Here is an 18,321-nt window from a genome sequence, read left to right on the forward strand (position 1 = left end):
TGTACAGCAGATTTTTACTGATAAATGTGTATATCCCATTTATACATATTGGCCTCCCAGAAAATGTTTTTCTTTCATTGTGTTCCCCCAGTCAAAATATTAGCCCAGATTTGTTCAAGTTAAACAACAATAAAACATGCCCACAGTGACTTCCTGTCCAAGGCAAAGCGAGCCTCAAAATGAAAACATGGCATTATTAACCTTGATTCTACCATAGCTACTAACTACAGTAAATGCAACCACTAACTGTGATCATTTCTATATTCTTAACCACTGGCAAAAAAAATTTTGCAATACAAAATTTGTAGTGAATAAACACCAAAATAACTATGTTAGGGTCAGACTTTAATGAGTTCTCCTGTATCTGCAAATTAAGACTGCGGACTTCTGTTTCAATGGCAATTTATTTATAAAACATTGTGCTGACTCCACTACTGTGGTCAATGTTGTGTTTTTAAAATTAATTATGACATGATTAAGAATATTTGTTGACAATCATCTGACCATCACGTTCTACTCCACCCAAAAGTATCTTCGCAACAACAACACAAGTTTGAACTTCACCCTTGACATTAAGGGTGCGCTCACATTAGCAATGTTCACTTCAATTGAACTCTGGTGCACTTGCTGTGCGAGTACAGTTCATTTGTGAGAAAGCAAGCAGCCGAACCTTGAAAGACCGAAAGATGGGCCTTAGTTTGTTGCAAGGGAAGCACTGGTGCAAAGACACGGCTCTAGCATTAAAATAAAGCAACAATCAAAACTAAGAGCAATCAAATTAAAAGTGCTGTTTCTCTGCTCTCCGACTCTTTAAAGGTATATTTTGGCTCGGAACATTTGAGTTACATTAGTTAAGTCAGAAAAGTTACCCAATTAAGTTAGTTCAAACATGTTTACAGCATAACCTTTGGTCCCAATGGGGCGGCTCAGATGGTTCCTGGTTTGAATCCAGCTTCCGCAATCCGAGTCACGGCCGTTGTGTCCTTGCTCCTGATGGGTTGTGGGTAGCGCCTTGCACGACATCAGTGTGTGAATGTGTGTTATTGGGTAAATGTGACATATAATGAAAAGGGTATTGTGCATGCATATAAACAGGTCATTTACGTTACATGGGTGTCAAACTTGCTTTCATGGAGGGCCACATCACAGTCCTGGCTGCCCTCAGAGGGCCGTTTGTAACAGTGAATGTAAAAATATAAAAGTATAATCGCCTCATTATATTATTGCCTATTCATTTGGTTATTTGATTTTTGTACATGCAAATTGATGGATAACTTTGCTTTGAAATCGTAAATTAAAGTGACAAGCAGATATTTATTGTTATTTTTACAAACCATAATACGGTATATAACAAGGGGTGCTAATTATTATTTTTTTAATCAGATTCGAATTCCGTTCTTTTTTAGTAATTTTCAATAATCAAATTAATTTTTTTGACAAATAAAAAACCCAAACTTTTTTAGGCCATCTCTATGTGTACTTTGTGCACGTATTTGTCATACGTCAGCAACCAAAAGTTGGTTTTGTAACCTGTTTTGTTAAGGTATTATTACACCAAATAATACATTGCAAAAATCAGTTTGAATCGCGAACCGATTATTCTCACCCCAGGTATCGGGATTAAATGGAGAGGTGCCCAGAGATTCACACCAATAACAATTGAATATTTGTGTGTGTATATATATGTATATATATATCAAAGTTTAAAACATATGAAAGTGTAAAACATGTTTTTCTGTCAAACTGGAAACAATGAAAACATTTAGTAAGAACGATGAAGGATCCTCATTATTCCCTGGCTTTTGCGGGCCACGTAAAATGAGGTGTCGGGCCGGATCTGGCCCCCAGGCCTTGAGTTTGACTCCTGTGATTTACAACGACAATAATCCAATGTGAACGCTGAGGGAAATGCACCAAACTGCAATGTTCTACTTTCGGTTCAGACCAGAGTACTGAGCCACAAGTGTGAATGCAAACTTTAACTGTCAGATTCAATGGAAATTTGTAGGCAAACAATAATTGTATCTTTTTGACATCATATTTCCAATTATTATGGGAGCATCAGGATGGATGATTAAAAATGTAGGGATAATTGTGTGCTTGTTAAACACAAAAATACATTACTTCCATTTAAAAACATGAGGGCAAGGTGCAAGGTGCTGTAGTTAGTGATAAGCGGCATGAAAAGGGCCTAAAAAGGAGAAAAGAGAACACTAGATGTCACTTCCAGGGACCACGCAACCTCAGGGATGACTTTGGCTGATCATTGGTGGCATGGCAGCCAGACTAACAAAACAGAAAAGCTGAGAGTTCACAGCTCATAATCAAACTTGTACTCATGAGCCAGGTAAAGCCGACGGAAGATAAGAGCAGCAAGGGCGAATGTGAGCAACACTATTAGGACAGCTGTGCCGGCGTGACTTTCATTATGTGGCTGGCGAGTGCCCGCAATGAAGGCTGGCCTAATGTTGTCTCTTTGGACCTGTTGGACATGACGCTGCCGAGGACTGAGAGGACGAGGAGTAGGTGGTCTCTCCACTTCAGGAGCTGGTGCCGCCTCTACCTAAGGGGTAGGAGAATATCATTTAACGGTTCATAGACCCTTAATGGTGCAGTTTTCAGAACAGAAGATTCAATTTCCAACACAGTTCACACTAAGTGAAGAAAAGGACTTGGTAAACAAAAAAAGTGCAGCCCAGACTTTTGCTAGTGCAAAAGTGCCGAAAAGAGTTTATCAATTGGGAATGCTTAGTGTTTCCGTTCAAATATTGACATAGACAAAGACAAGTGGATAAGACAAAAGCAATCATTGCCACCATTATAAAATAGAGATGGGAAGTGGGGCTAAAAGCTGTAACTATAAATGCTGCACTTTAATTGATTAAAAATAAGATATTCATTCAAACTGTTACTTACTTGTGAGAGTTGTTCATTCATATGAGTTAAGAATCTCCCACCACTAGTTGGTGTAGCATAAGTCACAATGAAACCCATGAGATCCTACCAAAACAACCGGTCTTACTCGCTAGCAATAGCTAAAAGCAACCAAGACATAACTTTGTATTTTCAAACATGAAGAAAGTGAGTCTGAAGGACAGTGCTGAAAAGAAGCAGATTATTATTAATTGAATTAAAGAATATAGTCTGTCCTAGGGTTGTTGCGGTACAAAAATTTATTTTTATACTTTTCAAAACCGAAGTGACCACAACAACATCACTGGCTTTATTATTAAGAACATTTTTAAATACCAGTTTTTCTCCGTTTTTAATTCATTCTGAAGCAGAATGAGTCGATAACACAAGGCAAGGACGTTAAAATGGCAGACATTTATCCATGAAAACATGGAAAAGCTGCTGATGGTGTGTTTGACGGAGAAGCAGCTCGAAGGAGATACCATAAAAGTCCGCTCTCCAAGGTAAATGTGGTATATTACTTCATAAAATAATTTGTAGTTGTTTGCAGTACATCATATTGGGCTGTTTTTCCTACAAAATTTTTATTTATTCCAAAAGTAGTTTTTTTAAGGGCATGTTATGTATTAAAATTGTGGTGTCATTCGGGGGCCAAGCAATGATTAAAAAAACACGCATCCTTTGAATTTTCAGTATTCAGGGGCCCTCAGTAGAAAATGTTTGGATAAAGGATTTACCTTATATATAGACAGCTGTGTACCTTTCCAAATAATGTCCAACCAACTAAATGTATTACAGGTGAACTCCAATTAAGCTGTAGGAACAACTCAATGATGATCAGTTGAAACAGGAGGCCACTGAGCTCAATTTTGAGCTTCATGGCAAAGGCTGTAAGTACTTATCTACATATGATTTCTTCTTGTTTTATTTTTATACATTTGCAAATATTTCTAAAACATTTTTTTTCAAATTGTCATAATGGGGTACTGTCCGTAGAATTTTGAGGACAAAAATACAATTCATCCATTTGCGAATAAGGCTGTAACATAACACAATCAAGCGCTATGAATTTCCAGATGCGCTGTATAAACAAGGTCGACCTAAACAGGTCGCACTGCGGTATTGGAAAGTGTAAATTAAAAACCACCTGATTCACATGGTTTCTTTTTGGTCATTTAATTAAGAGGAACCGTCTGTTGAACATCCAGTAAGTGCCTCACTTTCTGATATAAATCTAATGTACAACATACTTTCATATCAGGACCCTTACCTGCTCAGTCAGGGGCCCATCTCCTGCTTCCTGGACTGCAGAAGTGGAGGTACCTTCCTGGGTAAGAATGGAAGCGTCACTGCTGGCATCATCACTCTCTCTTGACTGCTGACTTGATGAACTGGATTCTGTCTACATTCATACACAGGAAACAGTTGTCATCACACCCCAGTTGTTTCATTTGCTATTGCATTTAAATGATTCCTGAATGTACAGAATAAAGTCAATACTACTTAGGGCTGGGCAATATGGTCCTTTTTTAAATATCTCGATATTTTTAGGCCATATCGCGATACACGATATATATCTCGATATTTTGCATCAGCCTTGAATTGACACTTGATACATATAATCACAGCAGTATGATGATTCTATGTGTCTACATTAAAACCTTCTTCATACTGCATTATTATATGCTCATTTTAAACTTTCATGCAGAGAAGGAAATCACAACTAAGTCAATTGACCAAAACTGTTTTTACTAAACAGTTACTAGCAGGTGACTTCAAATGATATCAGCAGTAATGCTACTACTGGTAGCAACGCTTGTGCCCCACACTTGACAAATTAAAATTGTCTATTCGACATCTTCCCGCTTGAAGCCGAACCACCACCTGACGATGGATCCCCTGTTGTTATTCTTGGGAATTAATTCTTCTTTTGTTAACAGATTCGCACCTTCTTTCGCTCGTAATACCACTCGCACAGCTTCGCTAGCATCACAGCTAACGTTACCCATGCTGCTACCTCTCTGCTTTGGGGAGGGCGTGTGACGTATGTAAAAAGGTGCGCTTGTTTTAAGTCTCCGTGAGAAGGAGAGACAAGAAAGGGGGAAAGACGCATGCAGTTTAATGCCCGCAGCTTAACTGCGGGAGAACGTATACTCGAATATCACGATATAGTCAATTTCTATATCGCACAGAGACAAACCCGTGATACATCGCGTATATCGATATATCGCCCAGCCCTAATACTACCCCTTCATTTTTACCTACCAACAAACTTTTTCTTGAAAATATGCCATTAAAAAACTAGCTGTGCGCCATAAATGGACCCCAGACAGGTCTTTGCACACACTCCCCAAAACCGACTGAATGTTGTGGATGTTTTGTACCCTCACAACTTTGACTTTTGGTGTAAATAAACACTCAGTTAGGTATAATAAAGATGTACCGTATTTTCTGGACTATAGGGCGCAACGGATTATAAGGCGCAACGGATTATAAGGCGCACTGCAGATAAGCGGGTGTATTCAGGTCTTTTTTCCATTTAAAAGCGCACCGGACTATAAGGCGCATCAAAGGGGTCATATTATGATTTTTTTCCTGAATTTAAAACATTTCCTTGTGGCGTACATAACATGTAATGGGGGTTCTTTGGTCAAAATGTTGCATAGATTAGGTTTTCCAGACCAGCTTCAAGTAGCTTTCTGACAGTCGCTTCAGGATGCGCCGTCATTGTGGGTCTTATTTGCGTGGCTTACCTTCGACAGCTAATGACATTCACTCTTTACTTAAATCTACAACGGAGCAGCATCTTCTCATCCTTGGCTCACTAGTGCAACAACGCCGAAAAGGTGTCCAGTGAAAAACCGTCTGACCGGAACTCTCTAATAACTAAAAGTTCTGTGGGTAAATTATGTAAACCCACTACACTGGTAGTTTTTAGTGTTTCCATAGCGAGATATAAGATAGGATTTTACGCTACTTTATATTAGAAATGGCAACAGCAGAGGATGAATGCCCCAAAACAAGAAGATAGTTAAAAAGAAGACGCTTACCAACTACGGCATCGCCACAGACTACAGAGGTGGATGTGCGCAAAGTCACAGGAGTTATGCAGATCTCAAATAGCAGGTACCAGAGAGTAAGAAAAAATGGTTTTGCATAATATTGTGAAACAAAACGAAATATAATATATATGTCTGCTAATAGCTGCCATTTTGCAGACCTTATACACACACCATATTAATACTTGTATCTCTGACTATGGTAGCCGTGATGGGCCAACAACCCATCAACGGTGCGGCTTCAAAGTCATATTAAAACATTATGAAAGATTTTTGAGTGCTGTGTGTAATGTTCTTTATTTTCAATGGAACATTTAAAGTTTTGGTGTTGTTTACATTTGCATTCACATTGCAGTCTACACATATCTTTGATTGATTGAAAATGTTATCAGTAAATTGCACAGTACATGTACGTACATATTCCGTACAATTGACCACTAAATGGTAACACCCGAATAAGTTTTTCAACGTCCACGTTATTCAATTCATGGTAATGTGAAGTAAAGTGAATTATATTTATATAGCGCTTTTTGTCTAGTGACTCAAAGCGCTTTACATAGTGAAACCCAATATCTAAGTTACATTTAAACCAGTGTGGGTGGCACTGGGGGCAGGTGGGTAAATTGTCTTGGACACAACGACAGTGACTGGGATGGCAGAAGCTGGGATCAAACCTGGAATCCTCAGGTTGCTGGCACGGCCACTCTACCAACCAAGCTATACCGCCCATATAATGAATTGATTATGTGTGACTACTATTTACTGGTCACACTTATCACTACACCGTGTACCAAAATTCCTTTGAGGTCAGTAAGCAAAACCAGAATTATTCCGTACATTAGGCGCACCGGGTTATAAGTTGTACTATCAATTGTTGACAAAAATGAAAGGATGTCCTGATCAACATTTAGGGCCTCAGATCAGATGCAATTTTGAGCCTGATCCAATACTATGACAATATATACAAACCCCGTTTCCATGAGTTGGGAAATTGTGTTAGATGTAAATATAAACGGAATACAATGATTTGCAAATCCTTTTCAACCCATATTCAATTTAATGCACTACAAAGACAAGATATTTGATGTTCAAACTCATAAACTTATTTTTTTTTTGCAAATAATAATTAACTTAGAATTTCATGGCTGCAACACGTGCCAAAATAGTTGGGAAAGGGCATGTTCACCACTGTGTTACATCACCTTTTCTTTTAACAACCCACAATAAAGGTTTGGGAACTGAGGAAACTAATTGTTGAAGCTTTGAAAGTGGAATTATTTCCCATTCTTGTTTTATGTGGAGCTTCAGTCGTTCAACAGTCCGTGGTCTCCGCTGTCATATTTTACGCTTCATAATGTGCCACACATTTTCGATGTTAGACAGGTCTGGACTGCAGGCGGGCCAGGAAAGTACCCGCACTCTTTTTTTTACGAAGCCACGCTGCTGTAACACTTGCTGAATGTGGCTTGGCATTGTCTTGCTGAAATAAGCAGGGGCGCCCATGAAAAAGACGGCGCTTAAATGGCAGCATATGTTGTTCCAAAACCGGTATGTACCTTTCAGCATTAATGGTGCCTTCACAGATGTGTAAGTTACCCATGTCTTGGGAACTAATGCACCCTCATACAATCACAGATGCTGGCTTTTGAACTTTGTGTCGATAACTGGATGGTTCGCTTCCCCTTTGGTCCGGATGACACCATGTAGAATATTTTCAATAACAATTTGAAATGTGGACTCGTCAGACCACAGAACACTTTTTCACTTTGCATCAGTCCATCTTAGATGATCTCGGGCCCAGAGAAGCCGGCGGCGTTTCTGGATGTTGTTGATAAATGGCTTTCGCTTTGCATAGAAGAGCTTTAACTTGCACTTACAGATGTAGTGACAGTGGTTTTCTGAAGTGTTCCTGACTGAGTCCATGTGGTGATATCCTTTAGAGATTGATGTCAGTTTTTGATACAGTGCCGTCTGAGGGATCAAGGTCATGGTCATTCATTGTTGGTTTCCGGCCATTCTCTGAACCTTTTGATGATATTATGGACCGTAGATGTAGAAATCCCTAAATGTCTTGCAATTGCACTTTGAGAAACATTGTTCTTTAACTGTTTGACTATTTGCTCACGCAGTTGTGGACAAATGGGTGTACCTCGCCCCATCCTTTCTTGTGGAAGACTGAGCATTTTTTGGGAAGCTGTTTTTATACGCAATCATGGCCGGTTCCCAATTAGCCTGCACACCTGTGGGATGTTCCACCTGTGGGATGTTCCAAATAAGTGTTTGATGAGCATTCCTCAACTTTATCAGTATTTATTGCCACCTTTCCCAACTTCTTTGTCACATGTTCCTGGCATCAAATTCTAAAGTTAATGATTTGAAAAAAAAAAAAAAGTTTATCAGTTTGAACATCAACTATGTTGTCTTTGTAGCATATTCAACTGAATATGGGTTGAAAATGAATTGCAGATCATTGTATTCCGTTTATATTTACATTTAACACAATTTCCCAACTCATATGAAAACAGGGTTTGTAATGGAGCTGAAAATGTGTTATAGCCAATAACTAAAGTAAACACAATAACACATTTTTATTAAGTTTATCCTAAATTTAGATTTTGCTGGTATTGTTGTCAATCTTTTGATGTATTAAATTTGTGATTTTGAATGCTACATACATACATACAAAACAATAACTAAACAAAAACCGAAACTACTATTGCTCCCCTTTAAATACTTTGGGTGCTGTCCACATAGCCTTCCTGTATCCAGAGACGTACTCTGTGTTTGTAAGCAATAAGGGAAACAGTAAGAAAAATGAATTTGTAAAAATAACAAAAAAAAGAAAAATATTGCTAAAATCAATTAATGGCTTTTATACTGATATTATACTATACTATCAACATGTGGGTCGATCAACCCTACTTTACATTGAAGATTTTCTTTAACATGGGGGTTTAGCACGCTTTAACGATGCCATTTTCTCTAGTCTTCCAGATAATCTATTTCACGTCATGGTGGTGAGGATTAGTATATTAGAAGTGTTGTGCACTGCAACTAAGTCTAAAATTTGAGCCAATGTTCTGGCAAGACACGAAGCAACTTGGAATTCACATATGCACCTTCTGCATGTGTGTATAAGGATTCTAGAAATATAATTGTGTCTCCAGAGTGTACATCCCTTTTGAAGGAATCTTTCAAGTGAGTACAATCTTTAGCCTTGTAAACACTGGAACACAGCTGCAGTTAAGATCGACTGGGCTTGGCAGCTCATCAGCTGATTGCCAATCCGTTAAAAAAGGCATATATCGCCGCTCCGATCTGATGAGCTGCAGTCTGTACATTTTAGGGAACTCCAGAGATAAAACTAGTTTTTTTGGGCACAACACTGAATTATGCGGTCGTAATATTTATTACCTTGAAGTTAATTTGTTGGGCTAGCTCTTCTGCCATGTGGTCCCCTGGGCTTGGACTGCTGTCGGGGGTCAAAGCCAGGAGTGCTGAGTGCATTGAAGAGCTACATGTCTCACAGCAGAAGTCCTGGGACCTGTATGGTTACAAATGAAATATAATATGTCAACACAGAAGGTTATGTATGTAAAATGTTTCACGCTAGTCGGAAATTATATGTAAATTAACACCTATGCCTGGATTTTTGGTAGAATATTCAATACACGCACAAGACTAAAGTTTAAATATAATGAGATGCCAACACAGAAGGTCCTGTAAGTAAAATGTTTCATGCAAGTCGAAACTTATACCAAAATTAACACCTACACCTGGATTTTTGGTAGAATATTCAATAGACGCAAAAGACTAAAGTTTAACTTTTGGACAGATGTGTATTACTTTAAACCTATTGTAAATCTAACACAGCATTTCAGAAAAGACCTCAAGCTGAAACGCAGCAGGACATGCCAGCAAGTCAACTAGGCCAGTCCAAAAACTAGTTTTTTATTCTGGATGGCTTAATAAACATACTGAAGGTCACTACAGAACTTTCAGGATGTTTTTATTTTAACCTTAATATCTTAAAAAATATTTAAGGTTTTTGCGTGGCCTAGTCAAAGTGCTTTGGCATGACCCTAAAAATGTTGTCCATGCTAAAAAACCCCTCCATTGTTTCTGAAATAAAACAATTTTGCAAACTGTGCCGTTATGTCATGCTAACAAAAAAATTTATGTTATGTAGTTAATAAATGTTAGCAAGGTTTCAGCTACAAATCTCACTTTTTGCGAGGACCCTCCTCTCCTCTGGTGTGTAATCAAGAGATTAAAACAATTTTGCAAACTGTACCGTTATGTCATGCTAACAAAACAATTTATGTTATGTAGTTAATAAGTGTTAGCAAGGTTTCAGCTACAAATCTCACTTTTTTGCGAGGACCCTCCTCTCCTCTGGTGTGTAATCAAGAGATCCAATTGCACCCTCTCCTTTGGTAGGCATGAATCCAATTATGGCAATCAGAGCAGTTCGTACTGAAAGAGACAACATAAAAACAAATTACACAAAAATAGAACAAATGTGTTTACATTGAATATCTCATGCAGGTTATTGGTGAAGGGGGAAGAGAGCACATCCCTTTTGAGATGTTTTCTTACGCAACTTTGATGTGCTCTGGAGAGAAGACATCTATTTGGGCCAGAAGGGCTCTTCCACATAAACATCAGGCTGTCGGCAAACCTGGCATTTGGCGTGCAGCATGCTAATTTCCCCACACCTGAACCAGCTCAGCTGTCCGTCAGTGAATGACGTACCTTGTGTTTTTTCATACGGTGTTGATCTGGAAATAGTTGCTTCGGCATTTTGTTGGTGTGGCACCGGCCGGAGATGTTGACATGCACAGTTTCAAGCACTCCTCATTCTCGAGCGGGTGACTTTTCAAATGATGCTACATTAGCATTGGTGCTACTTTTTGTGACACTGCTTTTGCCGCATAAATGTTCAAGATATTCCCGCTTGAAGCCAAACCACTACCAGCTGTTTTTCTTGGGAATTAATTCTTCCTTCATTGTTACCAGATTCGCACATTCACTCTCGTCTTACCACCCGCACCGCACTGTTAGCATCACAGCTAACGTTACCATGTCGCTACCTGTCTGCTACGTGGGAGCGTGTGATGTTGCACACGTGACATATGAAATAAGGTGCGCTTGTTTTACGTCTCTGTGAGAAGGAGAGACAAGAAAGAATGGGAAACGCTTGCAGTGTAATGCCCGCAACTAAAAGCAACTGCGTGAGAACTTATACTCGAATATCACGATATAGTCATTTTCTATATCGCACAGTGACAAACCAGCGATATATTGAGTATATCGATATATCGCCCAGCCCTATATGGAAGTTTTTAAGTTCCTTGGTGTGATTTTAGACAAGTTAGACCGACTCTTTCAACTGAGACTTGGCTTGGCATTGATGCACTTGCTGTTCTCACTAAGGCTTCCCCACCAAATGTTTTATCATTATTTTCTAATAGAGGGGGCAAAAGAGGAAGAGGGTAAGGACTTCATCAATTTTGAATACCTCACCTACTCAGAGGCCTAGTGGTTAGTGTCCGCCCTGAGATCAGTAGGTTGTGAGTTCAAACCCCGGCCGAGTCATACAAAAGACTATAAAACTGGGATCCATTTTGGCTTGGCACTCAGAATTAAGGGTTGAAATTAGGGGTTGAATCACCAACAATGATTCCCGGGCACGGCCACCGCTGCTGCCCACTGTTCCCCTCACCTCCCAGGGGGGTGATCAAGGGTGATGAGTCAAATGCAGAGAATAATTAATAATTTCGCCACACCTAGTGTGTGTGTGTGTGTGTGTGTGACAATCATTGGTACTTTAACTTAACTGACCTCAATTACACATAATTTAAGCACAGCTCCTTTGTTTTTATCAGCCTTTTCCACTTGCTGTATAACCCCAAACACTCTAGCTCCTTTATTTGTGAATTTTCTAATATTTTAACACCCATTCCTGCATCTTACTACATGATTTTTAATAAATGGTGATTTTAATTTGCATGTTGACTCATAGGGTTTAATATGCAGAATTTTTGAACTTTTCAAAATGGTTGTTTTTTTTTGCAGCACGTCACACAGCCAAATCACAACAGAGGACACACCCTGGGCCTGGTCAGAAACCATGGCCTGTCCATTGGTGGTGTGTACTCTTTTGTTGACCTGGCTGTGTCTGCCCTCTGTTATGTATTTGGGTAATATCACCAGTCTCAAACGACAGGGGTCGCCGGTGAGAACATCGAGGAGACACTACCTAATTTCTGAAGTGGCTGCAAGTTTTCTTGAGATTTTACAGAACACACCTGCTGAAATTGTACTAGCACCATGTTACGTCGTCGTTGATAATTTTTACGTTGAGCTGAAGAGGTGGCAACTTGTCCCGGGTTTACCCCGCCTTCCAACCGAATGCAGCTCCAACCACCCCCGTCACCCAGCGAGGGACAAGCAGTAGAAAATGGATGGATGAAGTGAACTTCGGCCTCACTAACTTTTGACAAAGACAATCAAAACGAAACCTCAGAAATAAAGAGAAATTAAAGAAACAAACAAAAATTGCAGGGTTGCTAAGAGGGAAGTCCTATTAAACCATTCATTAGAGATGGAGATGGGAATTAGCCATTGGCTATATATAATCACACATTATTTACTTGTCGAATGTTCATTAATATATATTGTCCTTTTCAAATAAATTCAATCTCAAATTATCAGATTTCACTCATAACGCAGTCAAACAGGCTAGAATTTACCATTAATCATAACTCATCAGAGACAATAAAAATCACCCCGAGTTCCTCTTCTCCACTTCTGCTAATTTAACAAGTACGTAAGGTATTAAAGATTTTAAAACAGCATCTGATGCTATTCACAAGAACTTCACAGACCACTTTAGAACCAACATCAACTCAACATTTGTTGAGTGTTGTTAAAAGAAAAGGTGATGTAACACAGTGGTGAACATGCCCTTTCCCAACTACTTTGGCACGTGTTACAGCCATGAAATTCTAAGTTAATTATTATTTGCAAAAAAATAAAGTTTATGAGTTTGAACATCAAATATCTTGTCTTTTTAGTGCATTCAATTGAATATGGGTTGAAAAGGATTTCCAAATCATTGTATTCCATTTATATTTACATCTAACACAATTTCTCAACTCATGGAAACGGGGTTTGTATTTAGACCTGTGTGTGGTTCTCCGACTCCACAGCATTGAGAGGCTCACTCAGTTTATCACACTCAACAATTCTTGTTTGCTGGAAATGCCAGAAAAAAAGCACTTCCTACTGCTCGGCAGTTAATTCTGAGGGTGGGATCTCAGGCACACGGGTAATTTCAATATGATTTGGGAATTCATAAGGGGGAGTGGCCTGGACGTGCCCAGTCACCAAAACATGTGCGCTTAAATCCACGTTGATTGGGATGTAAAAAAAAAAAAAAAGTGCTTGGATTTAATACATCTGAAACTTTTAGGGCAATCAGCGTTTTCTGGATTTGAGCGTACTCAAATTTTTCGTTGGAAACCCACACAACTTTAATACATGAGCCCCGTGATCTGTTGTCCTTTCTTTAAGTAGGTAGGTCATTTATATCCAATTCCAACATCACTTTTAGAGGAACTTTATGGATTATTTGAAGAACATTTTTCAAACATTATGAATTTCTTAAGACAGTGAAAGCCTTCTCTGCCACTTTTTTACAATGACAGTGGTTAGGCCCCTTCCAAAGAAGAGTATTTCTGACCCAAATAGTTTTAATAACTACCCAGCTGTATCCAACTTACATTTCTTCAGTAAGATTTTAGGTTATTTTCTTTAACCAAGTCAATAACTTCTTAAATAGAACATTTTAGTAAGATATCAGTCTGGTTTCGGGAGGAACCACAGTGCCGAGACTGCACATTGATAGATATTACAGAATATCAGATGAAATTCTGAAAATAAAAAGCTCACAGTGTTTGTTCTACTTGATCAAAGCTCCAATTTTGATACAGTAAACCGTCACATTTTAATAAATAGACTTAGACATCTCGTCAGTCTCTTAAGTACTGTTTTAACTGGTTACGCACCTCAGGAATCCATTAAATCTGGGGTGGGGTTCCCATAGGTTCAATTTTAGATACCATTCACTCGCATTCGCGCCTAAAATGTACTGCATGACTGAAAACAATTTAAAAGGGAGCACTTGTACGAGTACTTAGCCAGTCACTGACGATTTAATTTCAACAAGTTAAGATGCAAACAAACATCATAGTAAATAAACCAAGGTTTTCAATGTTGATGGTCTGCTTATTTATGTCGATGGTGTTTTAAAGTTTAGGGAAAATGCTGTAATGGAATAAGAAAACATACTTTGTTGGCGCTGGGAAAAAATAATTTGAATGGCGGTAGCCGTTTTTTAATGCTCGGACGGCATCTGCGCATAGATGCTGCTTCAGACAAGATAGTAAGAAGGGAAAGGAGAAATAGATAAAACCTAGATTGCTGCTCAGCAGACTATTGCAGCTATATTTTCTGCTTCCCCTACGCATGATCAGACTCGCGATAGTACCTCCACATTACCTGTATGCACTTCTGTCACCTCTACTGAGCCTGATGCAAAATAAATTCCTCTACTTTTTGCATCTTTCTCCAAAAAAAAAATACATTTTTCAGATGAATTTAATTTTATATTAAGGCTACTGCAACATTTACACTGCTCTCACCAAACAAGCACATCGATTGCAGTCATGAATGTTTTGTTTGTGTGAGAACCAGCACTTTAATTGATATGTTTTGGTATTAGTTGTTTTCATTTGAATTTCACTAATCTATTTATGTGTTACTTATGTTATAAAAATCCATTCCATTTAAATTGTGGATCTCATGCCCTGGTGACAGTTATCTTTTCAGATTTGGAGTTTTTTCAAATTTCAGATACATTTTAAACATAAATTAATACATCCATTAATTATAACTGTATCATACCATGCCACCACTAAAGGAAATAAATAAATTGAGACAAAAAATGTAAGAACTACAACGAAATACATATTTTAAGACGCTTAGCTGTGTGCAACCTGCTCTCAGATTTTTCAAACAAAAAATATAACAAGAACACCACTAGCTCAGGTTTAACAGTACAAAAACATTATTTAAGTACCTATATTTTTCACATTTAATAATTTTATTGAATAAAAATTGCTTATCTGTCCGAGGAATTTGTTTGGCATTCATGCTCGTACACATGAAAAATGTATAAACAATAGTTTGTTTTTTTATCAACATAAGAACATAGCCAGAGTGCGCTAGTTCCTCTCTCAGGCCAGCGCGGAGGCGCTAATGCATGCTTTTATTTCCTGTCACTGGTTACTTCCATTCACTGGTCTTTTCCAAAACAATATTAGATGAATCTATGGTCATAATAACACTCAGCTGCACCCTGCTGAGGGTTGGAGCACATTGCACCAGTCCTCCGGACTGCAGAAATCGTTGATATATTTTTAAAAAGCCACATCTTTTAATCAAGCTTTTTACTCATTATTTTAAAGTCTTGGGTTCTTAATTTTTTTTTATTTTCCAATTGTATTTATAGTTATTAATACTGCCATAATTTTTACTATTTTATGTTTGTATTAATTATTTACTGCATTATTTATATTTACATATATCTTAAAATATGTTTTATATAATTTTTTAGATTAAGTTTATTTCAGTTATTTTCCAGTGTGGTTAAAGATGGCGTTTTCCTCAATACTCTGAGCCAGGGGTAGGAAACCTACGGCTCTCGAGCCAGATGTGGCTCTTTTGATGACTGCATCTGGCTCTCAGATAAATCTTATAAATCTTAGCTGACATTGCTTAACACAATAAATAATGAATAATACCGCTGGTAATCACAGTGTTAAAAAAAACGTTCAAAATATAAAACATTCGCATGCATTTTAATCCATCCATCCATTTTCTACTGCACCTGTTCAAGAAGTTGCAATAATGGTAAGAACTATTTTATTTTATATTGGTTAGTTTCAGAATAACAATGTTCGGTGTTAAAAAAGTGTTTTGTTATTGTCAATAAAGTCTTGTATGTGTGTGTGTGTTTTCTTCCTTTTGTAATTGGTGTAAAGCACATTGTGTTGCAACTGTCCTGTGTATAAGAAGTGTTATACAAATAAACTTTGATTGATTGATTGATTGATTGAGTTCTGAGTCTGATTTGCAAGTATGCATTCATTGTAGTTTGTCCTAGGTGTGGTGTTTTAGTCAGGAAGTACTCGTTGCCATTAAGTTGAATATGAAGATGGGTGGTAGACGCATATGGTATGGCAGAGGTCTTCAATTAAAAATATGTCCAGGCCTGGAACGTCATTAAGAAAATGTATCCTAAAAATATTTTCTCTAAATCTCTGTCAAATAAAATATAAAAAAATATAAAATGTTATAGTATTTAATATATTTACTTGGATACTGAATTAGAATGACTAAAAATATTTCTTAAATGTATGCTAAATAATTGGTGTGCTCTGAGCAGAGTGTACTTCGCGTGGGATGTCATCAGAACTTTTATAGTCAAACGCAATAAAATTTCAGTGAAACACTACATTTCACTCAATTGTTGCTCATTGTTCACATTTTTCCATCGTGGCGTCTTACATTGACAACGAGGAAATGGAGCTGCTTAGCCTGCTGGCTATGCTAAGCAATGAAATAAGACGGTGGCATTTACAGGTATTAAATGTCACAAGAGACCCGAAGAGGATGGCTGTCGTCTGAGAGTCCTCGCTGCTGGATGCTCCTAAAAGTGTTGCAGCCAGTTATCGATTGGACTATCTACTATATCTATCTATATATTATCTATTTATATATACTATTTTTTTTTTCCTGAGGGAGGGAACTCTTCTGAAGGAATCAATAAAGTACTATTTATCTATCAGCTACAGTAAAATATTGCAACATACAACAAGCAACATTGTTTGCTGATAGCCATGTATTGAAGGGGTGAAATTATTGTACTTTGCTATATTTGAATTGTTAAAATACTCACTTCCCCTCACTGTAGGTGTTAACTTCACATTAAAAGAATTGTCTCGCTAAACAGAATTTGTGTTTTAACATTTACAGCTCCTATCTAGAGATATTTTGTATACACGTATGTACATTATGTGTTGCATGAAAATTGCTGCCTTAATTTCTTCTCTCGATATTAATAAAGTCTATCTCTTTGCATTCACATTTAAGATTATGTAATCTATCCAGACTTAGGCTGCTGTAAAAAACAGACGAGGAACAGTGTTACATAAGAGCACATGGTGTTTTTTTTTTTTTTAGCTGCGTAAGCTTGGATTTATACAAGGACATCCCCTCTGTACTTTACTCGCACACACTACTCCAGTTAAAGGGTGTATTTAAAATATTTTTAATAATCTTCGCATTAATATACCATTTCTTGAAAGAAAAAAATAAATTACAGTAAGTCTTAAAAGATCAGTTTGCTTGGCTGCAGAACAAGAAGGTAATATTTTGCTGACTTGCAGATCAATGCCACCAATGCATTTGACGATTGAAAATAGAGGTTTGAAATGCCTGTTTCAATATTCAAGTTGACATCCGATGTTTTGGACTGAGGTTTAACTTTAATGAACTCAATTTGACTCAACAAACTGCATAACCAAAAAATTTGAATGTTGTGCAAAAGTAAATTCATGTCAGCAAGTCAACTTCAAATGTGAAACTAATATATGATATAAACTCATTACATTCAGAGTGAGATATGTCAAGCCTTTAATTTAAAGACCGTGGCTTACAGTTTGCTGCTCCTCGATCTTAGCGCTGCTTTCGATACCGTCGATCATAATATTTTACTAGAGCGTATCAAAACACAAATTGGTATGTCAGACTTGGTTTAACTCTTATCTTACTGACAGGGTGCAGTGCGTCTCCCATAACAGTATGACCTCGGACTATGTTAAGGTAACGTGTGGAGTTCCCCAGGGTTCGGTCCTTGGCCCTGCACTCTTCAGCATCTACATGCTGCCGCTGTGTGACGTCATACGCAAATACGGTATTAGCTTTCACTGTTATGCTGATGACACCCAACTCTACTTGCCCCTAAAGCTGACCAACACGCCGGACTGTAGTCAGTTGGAAGCGTGTCTTAATGAAATTAAACAATGGATGTCCGCTAATTTTTTGCAACTTAACGGCCAAAAAAACGGAAATGCTGATTATCGGTCCTGCTAGACACCGACCTCTATTTAAGAATACAACTTTAACATTTTGACAAAATCTGGGTATTATCTTCGACCCAACTCTCTCCTTTGAGTCACACATTAAAAGCGTTACTAAAACGGCCTTCTTTCATCTCCGT

At 37.9% G+C, this 18,321-nt stretch overlaps 1 protein-coding gene across 1 annotated transcript in view; it reads right to left on the reverse strand.

The window, feature by feature from the left end:
* The window catches only part of ube2j1 (ubiquitin-conjugating enzyme E2, J1), a 30,210-nt gene continuing 11,889 nt past the window's right edge, over positions 1–18,321 (reverse strand). Inside the window, exons 5-8 of the mRNA XM_061900409.1 lie at positions 10,343–10,448; positions 9,387–9,516; positions 4,184–4,315; positions 1–2,563 (exon numbers count right to left, since the gene is read on the reverse strand). Of these exons, the coding sequence (XP_061756393.1) occupies positions 2,312–2,563; positions 4,184–4,315; positions 9,387–9,516; positions 10,343–10,448 (620 nt within the window). The 3' untranslated portion in view covers positions 1–2,311. The remainder of the gene's footprint in view (positions 2,564–4,183; positions 4,316–9,386; positions 9,517–10,342; positions 10,449–18,321) is intronic.

The sequence above is a fragment of the Nerophis ophidion genome, linkage group LG05 (assembly GCF_033978795.1).
Source record: "Nerophis ophidion isolate RoL-2023_Sa linkage group LG05, RoL_Noph_v1.0, whole genome shotgun sequence".
Lineage (NCBI taxonomy): Eukaryota > Metazoa > Chordata > Actinopteri > Syngnathiformes > Syngnathidae > Nerophis > Nerophis ophidion.